At 21.7% G+C, this 26,247-nt stretch overlaps 1 protein-coding gene across 4 annotated transcripts in view; it reads right to left on the bottom strand.

Moving 5' to 3' along the window:
- shn (zinc finger protein schnurri) overlaps nt 1-26,247 on the bottom strand; it is a 52,836-nt gene that overhangs the window by 13,965 nt on the left and 12,624 nt on the right. For all 4 annotated transcript variants that reach the window (XM_086912811.1, XM_086912812.1, XM_086912823.1 and 1 more), the window contains exon 2: nt 1,487-1,998. In XM_086912811.1, the coding sequence (XP_086768937.1) occupies nt 1,487-1,998 (512 nt within the window). The remainder of the gene's footprint in view (nt 1-1,486; nt 1,999-26,247) is intronic.

Below are 26,247 nucleotides of genomic sequence, written 5' to 3'. Positions count from 1 at the left end.
TAGGTTAATTGGGATCTAATTAAATGTTTTTCTGGTCATATAACATTTAAAGTTATATCAATAATTGTTGTAATTAAGGGATCTGAAGGGCAAGAACGAATTAGAAGCTATGATGGTGGCGTTAAGATATTATAATATTATAAGGTTTCTAAAAATAATGCTTCCATGAAAATTATATAATTAGAATTATGCAATTTATTACATTTATCATGAAGATGGCGCAGTTGGACAAATGTTTTATTTTCTGTATATTTAATGTACATATCTATTAATGCATATCTATTTTAGATATATTTTGCTATTATGATATAATATTCTAGTATATTATTGAATGGAACTTTACAATATAAAACTATTTTTAATATATCTATTATGGATCTCTCCTCGATACAAAAAAATTTATGAACAAAACGAAAACGAAAATTGTTTCTTTCGGAACAATGAACGAGATGACATTTAAAGCAATCGGTATTTTTGATAGTAATAATATAAAACATTTTTATCATCTCATTATATAATGAATAATAAAGTTCAATTATATTAATCAATTATATATAATATTGATTTTCAATTAAATCATGCTCATAATAATATTAATTTTTTTGATATTAGTAATAATAAAAGTTTAAAAAAAAACTTTATTTTGAGATATTACTTCTGTTTAAAATATTTTTGTATTTTTTAATAAGCATTCAATGAAAGAAATATAATTGGTTTAAATCTAGTTCTTCAAAGTTCATCTAATTTAACTTAACATATATACATTTCTATAATAATTTTTAAAAAAATAATCTAGATTTAAAATTTAACTTAATCTATTTCTTCATTCATCAAGTGAAATCATATAATATTCAAAGAATACCAGAATTTTTATTTATGTATAACTTTTGAACCAATATATATCTCAAAACCAACATATTTCAAATATATAAACTTACATATAAATAATAAACTATATAAATTTAACTATTCTCCACATAAGAGGCGAGTGAGGCAAGTCTCGCAAACAAAGAAGAATATGGTATACTCAATTCTCTTACATCCAATTTTCGCAAGAGAATGATGTTACATTATTTTCGTTGCTAAATTTGAGAGAAATATATCGCGTGATGCATCTTGGAAGCCTAGTCACATGGTGTACCTCTTCTCTTAATGTAGGAGTGGCATTGAGAATAATACAATATCACGTGACACGATGCTTGATTTTTGGTGAAAACAATCACGTGATGTAACTCTACCAATTAATATACCAATTGCAATAGATATGTTACTTAATGGAAATAATATGGAAATAATAAATTCCTATGAATATTGAATTTCACTGCAAAGGAACTGAGTCATCTATAATAAAAAGAGTGTCTATTCATATCATGCTCACAACTTTGCTCGCAAGCAGTAACAAAACAAAAGAATTAGCTACAAGTATTTCTCGAATACTTTTCTAAAAAAAGTGCTACTAGTTATGTGAAAATTAATCAGGACGTACCTTGCTGGCATCACCACCCTCCATCTTGAGGGCGTGAGCGCGGGACCTGCAGTGCTTGTAGAGATTCGACTTGGTCTTGAACGCGAACCCGCAAGGCACACAAGGATACGGCCTCTCATTTGTGTGAGCTCTGATGTGTTTTTGCAGAACACTCGGTTTCGCGCACGACAGTCTGCAATAAGGACACACGTAGCCATTTTTCCTCGACTCGGTCGGTTCTCCGTCCACTGGTTCCGGGGAGATTTCGATCTTGATCGGGTCTTTCGACGATTCTCTAGAGTCCTTCTCCAAGTCCTTTCTCTTGGCTGGTTCCGGAGAACCGTTGTTGACCACAGCGTCCTTCTTCGGCTCCACCCTCGATGCAACCTCGGTCGTCGCGATCTTCTTGAACTTCTTGTGCAGGTACTTTGGCTCGCCATCGTTATTGTTGTTATTGTTATTATTGTTGTTGTTGTTATTGTTATTGTTGTTATTTGCCAACTGTGGGTCTGTCATCGCCACAGTGTGAGTCTCTGGAAAAGGCAAATGATGCGAATTTGATTTTAGAATACTTTGGTTTCCTTGATGTGAAAAGATTTCGACTCACAAATGATTGTTCGTATCTCCTATAAAGAATTCGTGAAATTTTTGATATTGACAGTATTGTAGTAATTTTTTTTTATTAAACTATGCAATTAACAGCGGTCTCTATTACGAGTTCGAGTGATTTTGTGATAATTGTAATTTGTGTTAATGTAATGATGATGATATGTTATGGAGTATAAGATATTTTGTAATCTTTTGAAAGAACAATGAATTAAATTAAAAAAAATATGTTGAAGATTATTGAGATAATAATATGCTATATATATATTTATGTCTTTAGCATCTAATTAAAAATAAGTATGCATTCATGTTATTCAATAAAACCGTGATTGCACAAAAATTATAATAATGAAATCATACAATTTGAATATAAATCGAATAATATAATAACAGAAAATACTATCAACATATATTGAAAAAAACTTTTTTACCTATAATAGTATAAATAAAGACGAATTTTAAATTTTGAAATTTTTCAACTTTTTTTTTTGAATGTTTTTTTTTTTTTTTTTTTTTTTTTTATAGATTTTGACTTGCAGAATATAAAAATGAATTTTAATGAACAAAATTCAGATATCTAGAAGTTATTTGCATACGAATTCATGAATTTTTAAGAATTTTTAAATGTCATTATATTAAACTTTTGCTCAATTCATTCATAGAATAGTATTATCTCGCGCTAAATTCGAATTATCATTAAATCAAAAAAATCAATATATAATTATTTATAAATTTATAATATTTAATTTAATTGAAATAATAATTGTAAAATGCAATAATTAATACTACAATATTAATATTAAAAAATTATTGCAATACATAATATCTTCATTATAATATTGTTTTCTTTTTTGTATTTTAGTTGCTTGCGACTATTGAATTGCAAATATTTAATTTCCGTCATCACATAATTCAATTTTATAATATAATTTAAATCCTTTATCCGAGGAACAATTTCAATTTGCGTGCCAAGTAAATTAAAAATTCAATATAGCGACATAACTGACAAAAAAATCTCTAAAAAATTCAAAATTTTTCATATAAATTATTTCTAATTACTGAATTCTGATGGCGATTACCATTGATTACCATTTTCGTATTATTTTCGCTTCACGTGAAAATATAAAAACACATAAAAAAATTAATATTCGATCTACTCGAAAAAATTTATGCAAAAATTCTCGAAATTGGAAATAATAAGAAAATATTAAATATTATTAGAGGAGTATATATGTAGGAGGAATAGAGCAAGGAAATGACAAATAGAATTACGCGAATCACATGCAAACCGGAAACAAAGAAATATTGTACGGTGGGAAGCGTGATTCATGAACAGATCCCAACTATTTTCCAATACTGAACTGCGAATCAACTAGATTGTTCCGAGAATCATTCTACCAGGAACATCATAATGAATCATATGTGTTGAATAGACTAATAGCTTACAAACGTGAAGAGTAGGAAATTCTGAGAAATATGTAAGAAAAAAATTTGTTATGATATTCTGAAAACAGCGATAAATTATTGATTTCCTCACTACATCCCATGTTTTTCACGATATATCGAACGAAGTTTAACTTTTTTTTTTTTTTAAGTTTCATTTTTCAATAAAACAACCTTTAAACAAATGTTTAGAAAATATTTTTTACACATAGAATTTTATTTACATCTCGTTATTTCGTGTGAAAAATATAATCTCATACGCAAAAACGAGTATTTGCTTTGTAAATAGTTTTAAAACGTGGAAAATGAAGTAAAATATAACTATAAGTATAAAAATAACAATTCTTTTGCCGCCGGTGTAACTATAATTTTGTTTCGTGAGATAAAGCGTAAAAAAATAAATTTATTTTATATCAAGAGTAATTAAATCATTTTTAAATAACTTTATATTTCTATTAATATTCTCTCTCTCTCTCTCTCTCTCTCTCTCTCTCTCTCTCTCTCTCTAAAAAATATCAAATGTTGTTGTTTTCATTATAACATTTAATATATACATGTGTATGAATTTTGAATAATGAAGCCAGTAATTTTTTGTAAAAATTATTCTCAATTTATATTTTTGATATACTCGATAATAAAATCAGAAATTATTTCTAAAGGTATTTATTTAAGTGAAAAATAAAATTAAAAAAATCTTGCTCGTGTTCAAACGTATAAAATAACTTAAAATAAAATATATTATTCTCTCGTTCAAATAAATTATTTTATTAAATTATTATATCATAGTATTATATAAGGAAAGGAAAATGATATTTATAAATTTATTACCATTATTACGATATTTACGAATAACGAATCTCGAAATATATTTACTTAAATATATATAATCTAAGTCTGAAATATATATATATATATATATAAGGTATACCGATGTAGAAAAATAGGACGCATAAATAGTTATAATTTATTATTGGTCAGTGACGTACTCATTAAAATATGTCGCAAATATACAATGATGAAACAAACGATGAAACAAACAAGCGTATAACGTGGAAGCACGATAAGAATATTCATTCGATGCTTCATTGCTTATGAATATTTTTAATAGATGTATGATACTTTATGATTATTTTTTAATTCGAATTTATGTTAAACAAATCTGTTTTACGATATATACGTTATTGCAATGAATAAAGCACAAGTTTTTATTGAAATCTAAATTCAGTTCAATATTAAAATATAAATATACAATTATTTCTTTTTTACATTAGGGATAAGATTCATTAAATAATAATAATATCTATTTAATTAATTCTATCTAAATGTTATAAATGAAATCTTGTAAAATTTAAAGAGATAATGAAAAAGATAATCGATTTATTATTTTATTACTTCATTAAATATTTAATATTAAATTAGAGCTTCTTATTCGTTTTTCTTAAATATCTTATAATTCATTTATCAATTATTAATTTACAAATTTGTTAATTTTCTTAATAATTTAGAATATTTTGCAAATTTTAAACATTTCTTCTCTATCATTTATTTTTGTTAATTAATTCTGTTTGATTGATCTATAAATTTATCATATAATAGACAAGGAAAACGATAGATGAAGAATGGGAATATTTATATGTTTCTTTTCTTTATAATAAGTTTTAAAAAAATCCAAGTTAAAATTTAATTTTTTTGTCATAATTGGATTAGTTTTTATAATAAATATATTGTAACAATCTGTATTAATTTATTAAAAAATTTATGATTCCATTTAAAAGAAACGTAATTGAGATATATTATTCACTTGTAAAAAAAATTAATAATATTTAATAATATTTAACATATATTATTTTTCTACAGCATACAATTTTCACATGAAAATTTTTTCATAAAACGAGTAATTTATTGGATTATTTGAAATTTGTCATATTGCTCATCCTATATAAAGTTTTAATTATTGATATTAAAATCTGAATTATTTATTATTTTATCTGAAAGCAATAATAAAAAAATAATATAAAAATTATTTATTTAATTTTTCGATTATCATATTTAAATTTAAAATAAAAAAACTGATTGAATTCGTTTCTCATCTCAAATTGTTATATTTTATTTTAATCTGAAATGAAATTTACTCTGAATATTATCGATTGCTATCGAAATGTGTCTTAATTATTTCGAATTAAAACAATACGTAAACGCATTTGACGCGTAATTATCAGTTCACTTAATATTCAAGGCCTGAAAAGTCGTTCATCATTAATTTATACATTTTGTTGCATTATGAAAATGGATAAAGTCAAGTTCAACAATTCAGAATTTTGTTTATTCAAGAACAAAATTTTCCTTCATTGGAATTTCAATTCTTAACTTACTTGAAACTCGTTAAACCAGATTTTTATATGCCATTAAATCTATTAGGAATTATTCAACTTTCAAACGACTATCATCTTATCGAATATTGCTAATATCTTATTATTAATACCTGTTATTTAAATTTTAATTAATATCCATACTAATTGATTGATATTCGATTATTAATTCCTTGCTTTTTTATTATTATTTCATAAAATAGGTTATTTCATTGGTAATGTTTAAAAAGTTAATTTCAATAAAAAAGTCATAATACTTAATATTTAATTTTAATTTATAATTTATTTTCCAAATATAGTAGAATATCATTTGAACTAGGGAGACAAGATCGTTTGTGTGGATAAAGGAATTTTTTATGTAAAGATATCATTAGATAGAGATCATGAACAAGATATCGTTAGAGCATCGATAAAGAATAAATTTTGTAAATATGTTGGAAAATAACGGAAACTACAGAAGATTAAAAAAAATTTTCTTTATTATATTTCACTTAAGTTTAAATAGAAGAGTATTGTTTTTTGATAGTTTGTAATAATCGCTTAAATTGATCTATTCCATTTGATTCATTGGTACTTTTTCAACCACTTATTCTTACAGATTTTTGCATTTTTAAATTTCTATTTAGCATCTTTCCAACAAGTCTCAATTGTCTGAATATTTCTACCATTTTCACAATTATTAATTCAAATTAGTTAACAAAGTTTCAAAAATTCAAACCTGAAATTTCTATTCAAAACATATGTATATGTATATATTGGATTATCCTTTTCATACAAAATATATAAAGGCATATTATTACAGATTTATTACTTTGTACAAAAAATGAAATCAATTAATTTATATTGAAATTGGGATAATAAATGATATAAAAACAATTCTTATTATATGTTAATATTACAACATTCCTAAATGTAATATTCCTATTACATTTCAGTTTTTTAGTTGCCAAATTACACAAATTTTTTAATATACAATAGAACATACAGTTTGCAATATTTGCATAATTTTCCATTTAAGTTATTCTGTTTTTTAATGCTAATAATTATTTAATTATTTAGTATTATAATGCTTTCTCTCAATGTTATATACTTTTTCCAATAATAATTTTTTAATTTCTTTGATTTTATTTCAATAGTTAACACATTGTATATACTGTGAACGTGCACAACGTCAATTTCAAATTAAATTTTATTTCCATTGCGATAAGGAAAATTATTTATATTGTTTTATGAATAGATATAGTATACAGTCCGAATATTTAAATGTTCGATTAGTAGGATATTCGAATTATTAAAATATTTAAATAATAAAGATTTTATTGTAAATTTCTTTTTAAAAAAATATTTTATCTTTACAATTGAATTGAATTAAAATAAAATTTTGTCATTTCAATTCAAATAATTTTATTGACGAATAAAATGATTGGAATGAACAAATGATGATTCGTTGGTGATTCATTGATTCAAGAGAATGAAATAAATATATATTAATTCTTGATGCTGTTTTTCTTATGTATAATCGAATTTCGTTTTAACGAACGAGATCTTTCTTAGATTTTATTAATGTTTGTTTATCAAACTTTTTGTTATTTTAATATTTAATCAACATGTAAATTTAATATAAATTCTGATGATTTGATTTTATTTCAATAATTTGCGCAATGATTCTTGGCAATTGAAACTGCGGAAATTTCTTTTACATGATGATGTAATAATTTGCATACGATCATATATTAATTGTGCATCAATTAACTATGTATCATTTATTTTATCTGTGCGTCATTTATTTTATTTAGGATTAGGTGAATTCCCATGTGCAATTCTCTTTGCCTTGTCTCGTCAAAAGATTTTTGCATACCTTTTCTTTATTTGATGATTATTACTCTCTTGTGTTTTCACCGTTTCCAACGATATTGTTATCGAATTATGACATTAAATCGCGATGTCATTCTTGGAATTAGAGGAACGCTGTTCTCCTCCAGTATTTCAATATTTAATATACTCTGTATTCTATTGCCTTTTCTTTCTTTTTCTTTTAATTAATTTAAATGTATACTAATAATATGAATAAAAAATATTATTATATTCATACTCTTAAGAAAATTGAAGATAATTTATTTTTAGAGATATTTTTTATAAATTTCAATTTTTTGAAGTTCGCATTAATAATGAAATCTTTCTTTTGGACAATGAAATAAATAAAAAATAAGAGATATTTAATAATTTCAATTTTTAAAAAGAATTTTAAAGAGAAATAAATGTCTATTTAAAGATTTATTCGAAGAAAAAGTATTTTTAAATTTAAAAAAATAAAAAAAATTGAATTTGATAAGAAAGCAATAAAATTTGATCGAACGATAAAGTATAATATCATATATGATGTAATATTAATAAGAAAAGAAATCGCGATTTCGTGATTTTCAGGTGTTACTATTTAAATATATGTATCTATATTTTTATAATAAACTTATCGTTTCACAAAAACAAATAGAAGTACAAAATTTTTTTCAAACTTTATTGAAATTTTCTCTTAATAATGAAAAGAAAGTAAAAAATTAAAAAAGATAGAAGGATATTATTAAAATTAAGAAAAATCAATAAATTAATCATTTATCAAATTTATATAATAAATGAATTTATAAATGAAATACTATATTATCTCAAGATAATTTGTTAAAAAGTCTAATGTTCATCCAAGCAAATTATATTCTCTTCAAATAAAAGTCTATATATATATATATGGAAAGATGATCACAATTCACTTATATAGAAGCATGTTAATTGAAATCTCGATAGAAATCAATTAATACATATATTTTTGGAAATTATGGTAAAATATTTCAAAAATTTTTGGACGAATCGTTGATTTTCATGCGATTCTTCGATAAAATTCGAGCATATCATTATCATTTAAAGAATGTATTTTATAACTGTATTTTATAACTGCAAAACCTATGTACGACATAACTGTAAAAGATTCATCATTGGAAGAAAAACATGATTGGCATGAATATAAATTGTGAAAGAATATTAATACAACAATAAATTTTTTTTTTTTAAGAAAATTTTTACTAATCATATTTGTGAAATTTTTATGATTAAAATATGATCAAATGTGATATAATTTAGATTATATTTATTTATTTAATAGATTATATTTTTTGTATCTTTGCAGTTAACAAGTAAAGAATATAATAAATACGCAATATGTTATTTAAATTATACTGTTTGGAATTAATTTAATTAGAGAAATTTCACAAATATGTTGATAGGAATTTTAAAAATATCGATTATACGAAATTATTCATTTATTTATTTTATACTAGTATTTTTTATATTACGAAGAAGTTATTACATAACAAAACATCGTACATTATAATTGAAAGAAACGAAAGAATGAAATATAATCAATTATTAATATGATGATTTTTCATTTTGTCACATAGACAAAATACGATTCATAGAAAATTTTACAAATTTCGAAATAATTAATCATATTTTTTTCAAGAAGAAATTAAATTCTGAAAAAGTCGAAGTGTCTTTGTGAATTGTTATGAAAATATAAATTATTAAATTGTATCAGATATTAGTTTCATCAATTACTAGATTTATCAATGTTACTAGAATGAGTTTAATTCGATGAATATCAATTTCAATCGTGTTTTATACAAAATTAATATATTTACAATTAATCTTCCATGAAATAAATTATTTAGTTATTTATTTTGTTACTCACTAATTATTTACTATAATGTTTTACAATTTCTTATTAATATCTTATTATAAGTTTATTATGATTATTAATATATATATTATTCAATATTCATTCTCAATATTTTAGGGATTAAGGAATAATTAATATTCGAAGAAATATTATTTTTATTTTAATTATTCAAATGAAAAATATATAACCTCAATTGAAATACATTATCAAATAATAATTATTTGAAATAGAATTATTATTCCAAATATTGCCTCAAAGCTTTTTAATTATTCAATTTATATATTTAAATTAACATAAATTTTAATGATTCAATTGAAATACATTATTTTCATATAAACAATAACTAACATTCGTTAAAATATTTATTTCGAAATTATTATTTGAAATTTTTTCTCAAGTGATCTATATGCATAAAATCTCTTTTCTACGTTTCTGCTTAAAATTGCATAATACCCGACTAACGGCAATATAGACAATTACCTTTGATAAAAATATTTTCTACACACGTGTGCTAACTACCACATATATTATATTTCCGTGGATCTGAAATAAGAATCTGAAATAACCTGAAAGAATCCGAAGGAAGCCGAAAGGAATGCGAAGAAAAAAATTTCATCTCTATTTCTGCGCGTTTCTATCATGAATCGAGACATTACGAGACCTGCGTGAGACTTACCTTCGACGACTTCATTTTCCACGGTACTGATCATTGAAATGCCCGAATAATTTTGGAACACGCTATTTATACATGGCAACGGACGATACTGGGAACTCGAGAAGAGAATGAGAGAGACTGGGCAGAAGACTAACCAACCTGCCTCGTCGCCGGAAGCATCTCCGAGCAGAGAGCTCGTTGCGATGCAAACCTCTTACGTCCTCCATCTATTTTCCATCAAATAATCATCCCTTTATTTTCCACGAGAAGAAAATCCGCTTTGATACGAGTATATTTCCAATCATTTTATTATTATTATTATTATTATATACATATATTGTTGCATATATTTTCACAAATGTGAGGAATTTAAAAATGTCAGGGAAAACAAATTTTCGTAAAAGCAGATACATTAAAAAAATTTTAATAATAAAAATAAACATTTGCATCTCTTCGAGTACAAATCAAATTTCAAACATATTGTTTTTAATTCATCATTAAAATATAAGAAAATAATACTTCAAGTAAATAGTTTTCAAGTTTAATATTATTGTATAGTATTAATATGTCGACAATCGTACTACTATTTTATACGAAAAGTATTTAGAAGTTAATTAATTCATACTTAAATTATGCAAGTTAATAATTAAAATAGCAATTATGAAAATTTTGGATAACAATGGCGAATTTTTATGATGGAAAATGATAAGAAAAGATAACAAAAAAAAAAAAAAATAGAAAAATGTTCACCTTCAACTGATAAGAAACAAGGAATGCCATTATTTCCGGCTAATGTAAATTTGCAATGAAGTAATAGAGTTGTATGCAGTACAAATGAACATGGGATAAAGTAAATATTTGAATATTAATTAGATAATCAGAAAATGGGTTTGATAAATGAATATTTCTCATTTTTTTTCCACGTAGAATGTCATTTTACATTATTATTAATTTTTATGTTTCTCTTTATTTAACGTACATGTATATCTCCACGTTATGAATATATATTTTTTTTTATTGGTGAATTAAAATGCTTTATTTGTGCAATAAAATTATTTTTTTCCACATAAAATAAAGGAGGATTATTTAATTTAATAAGTTTACTCTTACGATAATTAATAGATTTAGTAACAATCAATTAGGAGGAAACTTTTTTAAGGAAATCAATTTTAAAAAAGAAAATAATAATAAACACATGATGAATGAATTTAACGAATTGGCGATAACGAGATCAATACCGTTTCAGAGGAAATAATAAGTGGAATTTTGCAAACTGTATGGATAACAGATTCATTGAATACGCAGAAGCCCCTTTATAAACAGATAAACGGTCTCTGGAATTACCCAACGCTCGCAACTTTATTGGATTGTCCGACAAGAAATCCCGAGAAATGAATGAAACTACAACGAGTCCATTCTTGTATCAGAATCAGTTGAGTTGGTTCATTCTTACAAATTCACTTCTACAACCACGCGTCTAATATTAATAGAAAATTATCGCGCCCAGGATATTTTATGTTCATTTGTTTATGGTCCCTATTTAAAACATCAACTCTCTTCCTCCATTGATTTTAACGAATAAAACTCTCATTGAAAAAAGTGAAAGACTTGTTATTGAATTATATGAATTATTGAAAATTGAAGGATCGTTTTTGTTTTCATTTCAATGAATTTTTATTGAATTAGATATTATTTGTAAAAAAAATTGAACATTATGCTAAGAAAAAAATAACAATTTTATGATTATTTCGATTTCGTTTCATTTTATGGAAGATGATATTGAAAGAACGAATTCAATGATATGTTTTTGTACGGAAATTTCGTCTAAGTTAGATTAAGCTAGATTAAGTTAAGATGATGAACAGATATTCAAGATTAAAGAGATACCGGATTTAAATTCATTATCAATCGTTAATAGCAATAACTTTATTAATTTTGAAATTAGTGCAAATAATCAGATTTGTTAGAAAAATGCTAAAGAAAAATTTAGAAATACAAAGAGTTATAAGGATAGATTTCCTTGATTAAAGAAGTATATTAATGGCGTCAATAGTGGAATGAAATAAATTATATTATTATAATTATTCAATATAATATTCTCTTAAATGTAAATGAAACATAATAAAAAAAATTTGTTTTCTTATTGTTTGCAGTTTTTGGTGTTTCCATACAAAACCATTAGCATATTTATACTTTTCTATTGATGCTCTAATAATTGATATTGTTCATAGGAATTGGTTATTTTGCATATAATGAAATGTAAAATAAAAACTTTTGACTTATTACATTATTCAATCTCTTAATTTTTTAAATGATAAATAATAAATTAATTTTATTTGTTAATTTTTTATGTATATTACAGGGAATATAAGATGATTAAAGATAATTATCGAATCTGCTACTATACATATATTTATAACTACATTGAATATTTGTCTATAATTTTATAACATATAAAAACAAATAAAAAAATAACGAAATAATGCAATATAACAAGAACAGAAGTATGTGTATAATAACAATAATATATTACAAAAAAACTATAAATTTTACTATTAAACTCTTACTTATATAATACATAATGTCAATCAATATGAGTTAAGTATTTGAATAAAATATTCTATTTGTTCAATGAAACATTCAAGTTTTTTCCTGTGAAAGACCTTTTATTATTAAGAAAATCGTTATGACTCTTTATACTTTATACATTGCTATTTAGTAATGAAGTGGCTGAGGTAAATACATATTGTACTTACAATTGTATTTAAAAAGAAATAAATTTAAAAAGATGGAAAAAAAAAATGGTGATAAAATATTTCCAAGAATATTGTAAAAGTCAAATTATGAAAATTTTTCAGTAATGGAAATATTTACAATAAAGTTTTATTTTATTATTTTAATAAGCAAAATAAAATAAATGATATAAATTAAATGTCATTTAGATTGAAAATTGATTTCTTTCTTTCAATTTCAAATTTAAATTTTCTCTTCCAAAAAGAGAATCAGAAGTTTTGAGAATCAGAATAATATTCCAAGAAATAAAAATTTAATGAAAAAGCAAAAGCAATAGAAAGAAAGAAAAAAGAAAGAATTTAAATAAAAATATGTAGAAAAATTTAGAATAGAAATAGAATTCTTTTATTTTAACTTAATTATTTTTAACTTATGTATAAATTTGAAGTAAATTATTTTTTATTACAGATTTATAACTTTTAATGAATTGAATCTAATTGATATTCCTTCATTTTTTCTCGATTTCTATAGATTAATTTTACAATATAAAAATAAAAAAAAAAAATTATAAGGTCATTTAAGAATCTGCTTGATAAATGTTGGTCATTCGACCTATAACTGATATGTCAAGGGTTAAAGGGTTAAAATATTCGAATAATCGAAGTTCAAAAATAAGCAAATAAAAATTGTTATATAGTATTATATAGTATTCTATAAGTATCCTATAAAACTGATGAAATTTTTAAATCAATGAAATAGCTTAAAAATCAATCGAATTAAAAATCAATAATCTGTAAGATATACATGGCTAATTTACTGATATTAATCAAAAATAAAATTCAATATCAAATTTTTCTCATACGTTACATTATTTATACATAATTTTAATATATCTAGGATATTTATATTGATTATCGATTGAACTCTAAGTAATTATTGCAATTACTTTTTTTTATATAAGCAATTGTAATATTATCAAACAATCAAAATAAAATAATTGATTTAATTTTTAATTCGTTTAATCAAACTAAAATTCTTTTTTTTTATTTCGAAAAGAATTTATTAAATTTGTATTGATATTCATTTTTTTGTAAATTTTATTTTATAAACTTAAGAAGTTATTTAGAAGTTTAAGAAATTGAATACTTTTATTTTCTATTAAATGAAAACTATATGTTACTTTCATAAAATATGTTTAAAATATTGAAAATATTCTATTCAATTAATTCAGAAATAAATTTAATACTTTAAATTTAATATTAAAAAATAAATAATCAATTAAGTAATAATAAAATCTTTCAATTCATAAATAAAAATAACCTTATTTTACAATATTACATCTAATACATAGAATACATTGATATTTTGAATATTGATACTCACTTTTTTCTTTTAAAATTTACAATAATTGATTCATAAATTCCTTTTTTCCTTATTATTTTTTATTATTTTTATTATTATTTGAAATCGTTTTAACACAAAAACAATAAATTATACTGTGAATATATTGGAAGTAAACAAAATATTTATTTTAACAAGAATTAGATGAAGATCACGTCATAGAGCACAGTAACTGGTACCTACAAATATAAAATTCGTGAAATCTGTAAAGCAATAGCTGAAAATTTCGATCCAAAAATCAATAGTCTTTCGATTATTTTCGATTAATATCAGTAAGCCGGTCGATAATAACCGAAAGATCATCTCGTCCAATTCACGAAATACATACTGAAGAAAATTTGATCTATCTATACCGAGATATATCTTTCAAAATAACAACCTGGTTTAAAGCATGCATTCGTTATATTCGTCCAAACGGGGTCTAATCCATTTACTGTTTTGCGTTCACAAATATTACAACTCGCGTTTTCGCAGTTGCATCTGCGCGGCAATATTAGGTCACGATTCGTTTTGTTCTCATTCAAAATAAACGTCTATCCACGAGTTTCGATGGCCTATAATTTGTCGTATAAAATATTCAAGCATTTTTCATGTCGAGTCCAGAAACGTGAAACAATATGATTTTAAATTAAACAAAATTTTGTTTGATGAAGATCTCAATTGTACGAATACAGGTTTCATTTTTTCAAATAAGAAATTTATTAAATCTAGTATCAATATCATGATTTATTTGGGAAAAAAGAAGAGATTTTTTTTTTTTACAATAGTGTGAAATTCACTTCACACTTCTTATGGCAAACAATTTTTAAAGTTTCATTAATCTCTTTGTTTTTGATTCAAATGATTTCAAAAGTTAGAATTTTCCAATGTTAAATTACTTCGATTTTTATTTTAATGGATATTATGATAATATAAAATATGATATGGTAAATAAAAAAAAGAAAGTATTTAATTTTTAAAGTGAAATATATAATTTTATTACTAATTATATTAATAATATATATTATAATATAAATATTATTATTGATAAATCTTTTGTTGATAATATTAAAAACTATCATCGCGATTCGACTAGGTTACATGCTCTATGATTGACCAGTGTTTTTTGTTAATAACTTGTTAACAAATCGTTAAAGTCTTGTTTTTAACTCATTAAAGTCATAAATGAAGATTTATGCAAAGAAAAATGTTGCTTGAAATTACTTCAATCTCTTAGTTACAAATATTCGAACATTTTTAGAACATTGTATATATTATATTCTATATTAATTCTACATTATATTATAAATTTTTTCATTGTATAATTAATTATATATAATATGGAATTAATATTGTGAATCATTAAAATATTTTAAATAGATATAAGTTAGTAATTGTATAATATAATATAATCTATTTACTACAGTATTAATTTTTATTAAGTAATCCTAAAATTTTCTTTATATTTTATAATGATATTAATTTACTTATAACATACTTGAATATATCATTAATATAATATCATACAAAATTAAAGATTCATCAAAATTAAAAAGAAAAAAAATCTATGCAATTTTCTGAATGCCAATTTTAAGATAATATACATTTCTGATTTCGTTAGATCTTATTTTAATTTTAATTTTAATATTTACTCTTATCTTATTTTACATATCTCTATTAATAATTTAACAATGATAAATTTGAAATCTCGATACATGTATGTGTATTGATTAATTTTTGATTGAAGTGAATGCAGCTAAGTGATAACAGTTGAATAAATTATTAATTTTGATTTAGCTTAAAAGTTTTTATTGAACTTAGAATTAATATAAATTAATTGATGTCAAACAATTTAATTTTTGGTTTCATGGTTTTGAATTTCGATTAGATTAGTATCCTTATTATGATTAATGATAATGTTAATAAATAATAATATCTTTTTACAAATAACGACTGCCAAATAAAATCACAATTTCATAACACATTCAATATGATGACAATATATTAAAAAATCATCAAGATAGCTTTTTGTAAATATTTATCAAATATTTATTATCAATATTTTTAATTTATCATCATTATTCATTATAATATTTATTACATTTATTATAATTATAATATTTCACATTATTTGTAAGAATTTTCTTATTTTACACACATCGAATTTTTAAATTTTTTATTCATTGAGATATACTGTGTATCGTTTCGTATCCCTCGATCAAACATCTCTTATCTATAAGAGAAAACGTGAAAACGAGCGCGTTCATCGATTAATCTCGTTTAAGCCATGGCCGAGGATGAACCGAGTATGTCGTTTTACAACTACACACTTAGATGGCCACTGAACCGAATAAAGCTTTGATGCAGCGTTTGTTGATGATCTACGAGCACCGCTAGCATTTTCTTGATGTATTGCTGTTATTATTGTTTGCTCTCTATCTCGATAGCTCCTTCCCTGACCTCATGTCCCTCCATTCTACCCAGCCGATCATCTCTTACAAACACTGCTTCCTTATAACGTTCTTTCATGTTTCATTTCTTCTACTAAGGAGCAACAAAGAGAAGGAACGCACGAGAGAGATAAACAAGAAGAAAAGTTGGGGAAATATTAAAATAAGTTGGAAGTTCTAGAAGATTGAAGTATTTCCGTAAGTCGATATTACTATTATTTGAAGATATTATAGAAATAATGTTATCAAGAGATTTATTTATTAATAATTTTAATAAATATTTTTATTTTAATTTTGTAAAGCGAAAGTAATTTGGAATCACGCTATTCCATATAATCTTCATCTTAATGAAATTCTTATATCATATTATTTTTTAATTAAATCAAAATTTCAGATATTTTTTAATATTATTTAGAGTTTGAAATATATTAGTTTTTTATTCATGTAGTTTTATTTGTTTCAACAATTATTTTTATTTCTCAATAAAGGGAGTTTAAGGAATAGTATATTCATTTCTCAAAAGTTTATGTAATATGCAATAATTTATTGGTACAATAAAATAAACTTAAAAGATTAAGAAAATTAAAGTGACTGAGAAAAATAATAGGAGGAGTAAAAACTAGTAATATAATTATTCATATATTTGTAAACACAAATTTTTTTTCTAATATATGAAATATGTGAAATGTGTAATTTATGATATATATATATAGGATGTTAATATTCATAGGACACTTTTGGAGGATTAAGAATTTCTAGAGACTAAAATAAACAAAAAAGTTAATGTATAAAAATTAAAATTAACTTATTTATTAGGTTATAAACAATTGAACTTTAATTATTTATAATCTAATACATAAGTTTCAATTGATATTTTTGTATATCAATTTTTGTTTACTTTGGTTTTTAAAATTGATCCTTTAAAGATATAATATCCCACGAATATATAATTATCCAATATATTGATGTATCTATAGATAAAAATGGTAATCTAAAAATTTAATAAAAAAATTATTTAAAAATTGCCTGTATAAATTATATAATGATTGTATAAATTGATATATATTCTATTATATCTTGTAAAACGATTTTATTATATATTTATAATTAATTTTTTCAAATAGGAAACGATACATAGAAAACCATGAAGAAAATTATTATGTATATTATAATAAATAAAAGTACGTAATAAAATTACTAATATTTTACAAATATACTTATATACATCTACTCTACATTTATAATTTTATATTTTAAATATTAATTGAATATTTAAAAATTTGAACATGTTTTAGTTTAGTTTTAGTGCTTCGTGTGGTATAATGATCATAATAGAATTTATATAATTCGAAAATTTTTTAGTATCTCGAAGTAAAACTTTTTATTCCTAGGTTCTCAGTTGCATAGAATATGTCTACCACGTTATCGGTCAGACATACGTGGTTATCGTTAAATCAATAAAATCAATGCCGTTTGAGCTGGTCATAAGTTGAAAATTAAAAATTTCGAATCACGTGCTCGTAAATGAAACGAAGCTTTGATTTCGATTATTGCTGTGTTTTTCGAAGCTTATTTGGAAATTTATTATCAATTACATTGAAAAATATAAGATAAAAATTATTTAAAAAATTGTTTAATTTAAAACTTTTAAATAAAATTTTCGAGAAAATCGAATTTGAAAATTCGTTCATACGATTTTATAATTGTTATATGTTCAATCTCGAATTTTGAAAAAGCAAAAGACTTAAAAATTTATATATTTACATATTTCATTTACTTTTACTTAATTATCTTCGATAATTTATTTGTATTCAATCAAGAATTGATGAATCTGAGTTTGTATTTGAAAAAATGTCGAACTCGATTTTTTCGAATATAAAGCCTAAAAATTTTTTTCAAATCATTTTCTATTGAATTGAATCAATCAATTGAAACAAAATATTTTATTTCTATCCTATAAAAATTGATTATAATTGATAAATAATTTCAGAATTATAATTTAAAATACATATGAATTTAAAATCGAAACAATTGTGCATATAATGGGGATTATTTTTCTACAGAAACTGATTGCAAATCCGCGATAACAATTTTTTCATATTTAATCCTTTATTATCTAACATATTTCTCAATGCCCTTATTTTAAAATAATATCATTGATTAAATATTCTTATTAAATTTGAATCAAATTTGTCTCTTTGAAATCTTTTGTTATATTGGAATATATTACCAATGATCAGAGACTATATTTAACTTCACAACAAGGACATTTCCATTATATGTAGGAATATCTTTATAATATGGTAATAATTTTTGTTCTTTTTTATTTATGCACATTTTTGATTATGAAATTATTTACTATATATTAATTATTGTAAAATAAAAATCTCTATGCATTTTTTATATTTTATATATCTCATATTTAGTGTAAAAAACAAAAATAATATAAATTATAGGATTTTTATGCTTTCTATCACTGTATGTTTTCTTTTATGATTTTTTTGATCTATATTATATTATATCTTTATTATATTAAATTTATATTAAATGTTTGTAAAAAATACATATATATATATATACTTTTATCGATATTTTCTTGATTTTATAGATTAGCGATACATTTTGAAATTAATTAGATTTTTACAGCACCATAATTTTTAGAATAAAAATTTTTATTCACTTAAACTGATAATACATTTTGACATTTATTTATTTAAAAATGAAAAGATATTTAAAATATATATATTATTAAATATTTATAGCTTATCTAAAGATTGATACTTCGATGTAAATAATATCAATATTAATATCCGAAATTTATTCAAAATAATTGTAGTTTTTGAAATGTAAAATACTTATTAATTAATATAAATATCATTTTAGCAAAATAATATTAATATCAATATCAATATTTGTTTTGCAATCAATAACGATTTTTTACTTTCACGTTGATTGATTTGTCTAGATCGTATTTTTTAATATTATGTATAAAAATTAAGAAATGTTAAATATTTTCATATTTTTTAAAATGCTTTATTTAATTTTCATAATACATATACTTTAACAAAAAATATTATACATTTGTTTAATCATTTAATAAATAATTAAAGCATTATATATCATAATATCGAATAAAAAGACTAAAATATTAGAGCGAGCGATATAGTAGTATAGTATTCTTGGTAAAATAATTATAAGTGTAACAATAAAAACACGATCAATTAGCAATGTTCGATTGTTGGATCAATAATGGGACCGTTTATTATACAAGTCATTCAACTTTCAATTATTCCAGTCTAATAATTCTGGCGGCAAGCGTGGAATCATTGCACCAGAATTAGTATGGGATTGATAAGAGAGTAAAACACGTCATTGGATAGTGAGTACCAGTGACACACGAAGGTTGCAGCCGAGATAACGTTTCAGTTCAAGAAATTAAGCGTAACTCGCACGACAAAACGATCAATTACGAACCATGAATAAGTCTGTTCAGGCTACTGTACATTGTACAGTTATCCAATGGTCGGCCTTTGTAATTTGTTAATCGTTTTATGCTATGTTAGATAAATGTTAAAAACTGCAACAACGTCTCTTTTGAAATTTACTACAAGTAAAGGATATAAATTTATTTTCATCAATTTTGAACAAATTGAAAAAAATTAATATATATATATAAAATTAATATATATATATATATTATACATTAAAAAATAAATATTAATTATGGATTAAAATGGATATATCAATTAAACATTTGCAGAATTTTGCAGAATTCAAGAATTTTAATAATAGATATAATATTAATAATTGAATAATAAATTCTCTACGAGAACATATGATATAAATATAGATTCTTTATGAATTGTTAACATTTAATTGCATCTTAAAATAATTTGTTTTCAATATTTGTTTCGATTTGTGAAAATTTCGACGTTGTGAATTAATCAAGGATTATTTTATTTTTAAAATTAAGAAAATTTTTTACTAGATAGTTTTGTTAAAACATTTAAAATATTTGAAAAATTAGAAATATTAAAATAGTAACAAAGACGATTCATGGAGAAATATAAAGTTTTCATAAATCAATTGATATCTATCAAATCCATTCCTGTTATCAAGTATGCTAAGGGAATTGATTTAAATGATTACTGACAATCTAATGAATACAATCAATTCAAAAATATTCAATTTGCGAATGCTTTAAAAATCAAATATCAATTTTCAAAAATCCATTCACAATTTTTATATGTTAATAATGAATTAATTGTATTAACTTATATGTTAATGATAATTAACTAATCAAATATTATTATTTTATTATAATATATTTTCTTTTTCGAAAAATCCAATTTAAATTATATCGATAAACTTGGTAATATTTTATAATTAATATTTTGTATCAATAAGCTTTAATTTGCACAATTTAAATGAAAAAGAATTTTTATGAAAAAAAAAAATGAAAGAAAACAAAAATACGTATGTAAAAAATAATGATTTATTTCTGAAAGTAATATGTCAACAAACTTTAATTTTTGATTTCTTTCATAACAGGAAAAAACAGTTGTTCCGCGGAAGATAAGTATTTCTAGGAAGCAAAGCATTCATGATTTCCTGATTTATCTTTATCTAAAAAACATAATCTTTAATACTACATTCCAAGAGTTTTGAGATGATATTAAAATTAAATACATCGATAAAAAGGTTATTATAAATGAAATAATATCGATTAGACCAATCTCTTTTGTTTCGTAAAATTTCATATAGACACTTTTTTATATAAAAATATATTATATCATATATTATGTATTAGAATATAATATTAAATATTGTTTCAAAATGTTATTACAAAAAGATAATAGTCTTTTGTAATTTTAAGTTACTTAAAAAAAATTTTATTTTTTTTATAAAAATCAAATATAACATAAAAACCAAACCAGAGTAATATTTATATTGGAAAAAATTATCTGAACCAATTTATATACAATGCATCTTTATTACGTGTCTATTATGTGTCTTTCTCGAGATAATTCTTTTTTATAATTAAATAAGTTGTGTTTTTTCTTCTCATAATTATTTAAAAAAATTTTTTTAATAAAATAAAATAAATATAATATTTTATTTTTAAGAATGTATACGTAAATGCATGCTTACACACACACAACATGAGAATTAATAAAATAATCTGTCGTAATAAATATCAAATATATATAGGATGTCCAAAAAGATTAAGACCAAATTTATACTAACTATTAATGAGATTTAAGATTAAAACTTAAATCTATTAATTATAAATCTTTAACAATTTTTATAAATTATTTTGACAGTTATATTCAAAATTTCTTTTTTCTATCCATTCATAAAACTAATAATTCCCGAACTCTTTCGAATATTCTTGTTTTTATAGAAATAGTAGTAAATATATTTTGAATATATGATTGATAAGATCATATCTTTTTTCTTTTTTCATTTTTCTTATGTATATTTGATAAAATTATTTTGTTAAAGATTAGGGACAAGACTATTTTCTTCAAATAATTATTTGTTAGATTTGAGATAATAATTTCTTTTGCAATATTTTTTGTTTGCAAACAATAAGTTCATAATCAAAGATTTATATTTTATATTATATAAAAAACTTGTATTTAACAATTTTATCTTAAAATTTTTATACACAAAGAAAAAAAGAAAAGACGAAATAAATTTTAGAATTCTAATAGTGAAGTTTGTTATATATTCTTTATACTGTAATATATCTCTGCTGAAATTATATATCTTTGCTTAAAAATTTTTAAATATTTATGGTGTTTTGTCAAAAATTGAAAAAAAAAACTATTATATAATTTTAATACTTTAATAACATTTTATAATTGTAATATTTTTTATAATAGGAAAAGTTGACATATTCAAAATTTTACCAAGAAAAGCATAAAATTAAAATTCAAGAAGTTATACCAAGGCTGAAGTTTGATTAGAAGTAGATGACGTTATAAAACTTCTGAACAGAAATGTATAAGATAAAAAATTTATGCACACGTTTCATAATTTACAACACTTGTACATTAATAATATTTGTGCTAATGAATTAACAAAACGTCAAATTAAATAATGCAATAGATTATATTCGACCATTGCCATTAACTATGAATATATAACCGTTTAATAATGATACAATTTCAAAAAAGTGATTTTTTCAAGAGAAAAAAAAACTAATTTCATTTAAAAAAAATTTCTAATAAAATAATGAAGAAAATGTTTTATAATATGGCCAAGGATGTTCAAAGAATTATAAAACTTTTATAGTAAAAGATTATGTATTTTTAAGAACAATATATTTACCTCAAAATTTGTAAATTTATATTTTTTTCAGTGAAATAGCAATATGTATACTTATATAATCACCAATTTAATAAATCCTTTTATCTTTTTAATTTCAAAATAAATTTTTCTTAATTATATTCTCTAAAATTATAATTTTTTAATGAATCGTTTATAAAACAGAATTCAATAGATTTCAATAGAAAAATAAAATGAGAAAGAATATTGGTTTCATAAAACTTATTAAAATATTTATCGACTATGATTTGCAATTTTTTTAAACATGAATGTGGGAAACAGTATGTGTTAAATGATAATTGGAATGATGTCATGAATCTCTTTCGCATTTTACAATGTCAAGTGCTTCTTCTAATTGTAAGCTGTGAATTTTTTGCATTTCATTAATCTCTCAACATTTATGATCATATCTTATACACAGACATAGTAAATATATATATTAGTCATTTAATTATTTATTTTATATGTTTTTCATTGATCCGAACATAGGATGAATATATATTTAAACCAATACATTTGAAACACGTCTTAGGTTCATTTAAAAACAATTATTTCTTCTTCCAATGCATTTTCTATATATTATAATATATTTTTTATATAATAAAACTTCTTTATTTAAATTAAAAATTATTTAATTTTTCATTATTTATTTTAATTATTACTAAATTTATAATTTATTTGTTTCTAAATTAAATTTATTGACAATATATCAATCAATTTTATTCTGACTGATTATCTAAATTTGTTTTCTAAATCATTCAGATGTTTTATTGTATCATATCATATGTATAATATATATTGAAAATGAAATGAAATTGAAAATCAGTATCTTAGAAAATTTGTTATTTGTTAATATATTATAAAAAAACTTATATATATTATATTATATATTAATGTTATAAATTGTTATATTTAAAATATAATTAAATTTATTACCAATATGTAGATATACAGACGTGTCATAAATTAGAAGATTTTTAAAAAGTCTCGATAGGCTTTGCTACACTAGCATTTTTATCAAATGAGATTAATTAATTAGCAAATAACCTTTTTATTACAAAAGATAATTTCAATTTTAAGTTTATCACTTATTATATCTTTATTTATTATATATATCCTTATTTATATATCCTCCTAAAATATAAATTCTCTTTAACCCTTCAGAACACAAGATTTATTAATTTTTTTTCTCTCATTTAGTTATTATTGTATAAGTTTTCTATAGGAAATTAATCAATATACATTCAAAGATATATTTTTTTTTATTAAAAATTGGTATATTTTATAATATAAAACATAATAACATAAATTTAAGATGTATTAATATGTAAATTATTTTCGATCTGGTTTTTTATTTGTTTGCGTGAATATATAATTATATTATAATAATAATAATAATCAAAAAAGAAATGAAATATAATAAATTAATGAGAAAAAATATTACAGAATTATTATATAATAAATTATATTCGAAGAAAAATTTAAATACTTTCTTTAAATTATATAAAATATTGTTAATAAAAAATATATATATATTGAATATTTATATTGATTATAATTTTATATAGTATTTTGAGCATTTATAAATTCATATATCATAACCAATCTACAAAGATATAGTAATGCTTTCGACACAAAATAAACGATAAAATATATATTCTTTGAAGTTACTAAAAATAAATTTAGTATGTGTTTTATGATAATTTTTTTTCTCTGAATCAAATAATATAAAGTTGTCTATATATTAGAATTAAAATTGAATTTTTGTTTGTTTTTTTTTTCTCTTTCAGAGATATAAAAATAGCAATCATCACAAATGATTAGATGAATAATACAATTTCTTTAAAAAATATATTTTTAATATAATTATTTTTATTAGATTAACAAAATTGAAGAAATGATATTTTTTTATACAAAAGAATATATTCTTATTATTCTTATAATTATGATATTTCTAATCGATAATTAAGTTAATTAATTAAATATATTTAAATATTTATATTATATATGATGATATTTAAATATTCAGAACTACAAACCAGATAAGTTACAAATCAGAGTTTAACTTCGATTAAACCAAGAACTCGGCCATGTCATTATTGGCCGCATGCTCAATCATTACATTATAAAACGCGGTCGCATAGAATATAGACGAGTCATCATCATGCTTTTAAATACTTGTTTGATAAAACTAGAATAGATTAATATCTTATTTACAATTTACATTTTATTTATATATTTAATAAAAAGTTATGTTTTTTTAAATAGTTCTTTCTGGAGCGATAAAGCAAATGGTTTTATTTAAAAAATTTAAAGTAATTAGTTGAACTTTACGATATAAAGTTTATAAAAAAAATATATAAAAAAGAAATTTTTTGTCATCATACTATAAGCGAAATTTAATGTTTAATTTAAACAAATAATTAGGCGTAATGTACTGATATAATTAAAAAAAAAATTTAATTTATAAGTCCACATTACACATTACATATTAAATTTCATATGAATGAAGAGTTTTATTTATTATATTATAATAGATGCAATACGTATTACTATAACATAGTTATATGTAATAAAATATGTTTAAATATAAATGATAATATATAGAAAAGTAATATCATTTAAGTAAACATTTTTATTCTTATTTTTATTTTAATATAAATACATGTATAATACCATACAATTATATTATTATCTATAAATATTATAACTTATAATATGCACTATATTACTATATCTGATTTTCTGTAAATAGCACAAATGTTTACAATTTGTCCCAAAAGTATCCAGTTTCTATTTTATATTTAATTCTTGACATATGATTTTTTATCATTCATTATATTACATTTTTTTAAAATAATTAGTTATCATTTCAAAATAAAATATCAAAAATTGATATCAAATTGCTATTTTTTTACTTATATACGATTTTTCATAAAATATACTGAATACTTCAGTGACTAATACATCCAAAGAATGTGCATTAAATAAAAAAATTATTTATTATATATATTATAAAATTAATTAAATAAAAAAATCAACACAATGATATAACAATTTGCATAATATAAAAATAATATTTATATAAA

This window comes from Apis florea, unplaced genomic scaffold (genome assembly GCF_048593485.1).
Source record: "Apis florea isolate Af1SG1 unplaced genomic scaffold, ASM4859348v1 contig_1794_pilon, whole genome shotgun sequence".
In the NCBI taxonomy this organism is placed as follows: domain Eukaryota; kingdom Metazoa; phylum Arthropoda; class Insecta; order Hymenoptera; family Apidae; genus Apis; species Apis florea.
This window is presented reverse-complemented; position numbering and strand designations above follow the sequence as displayed.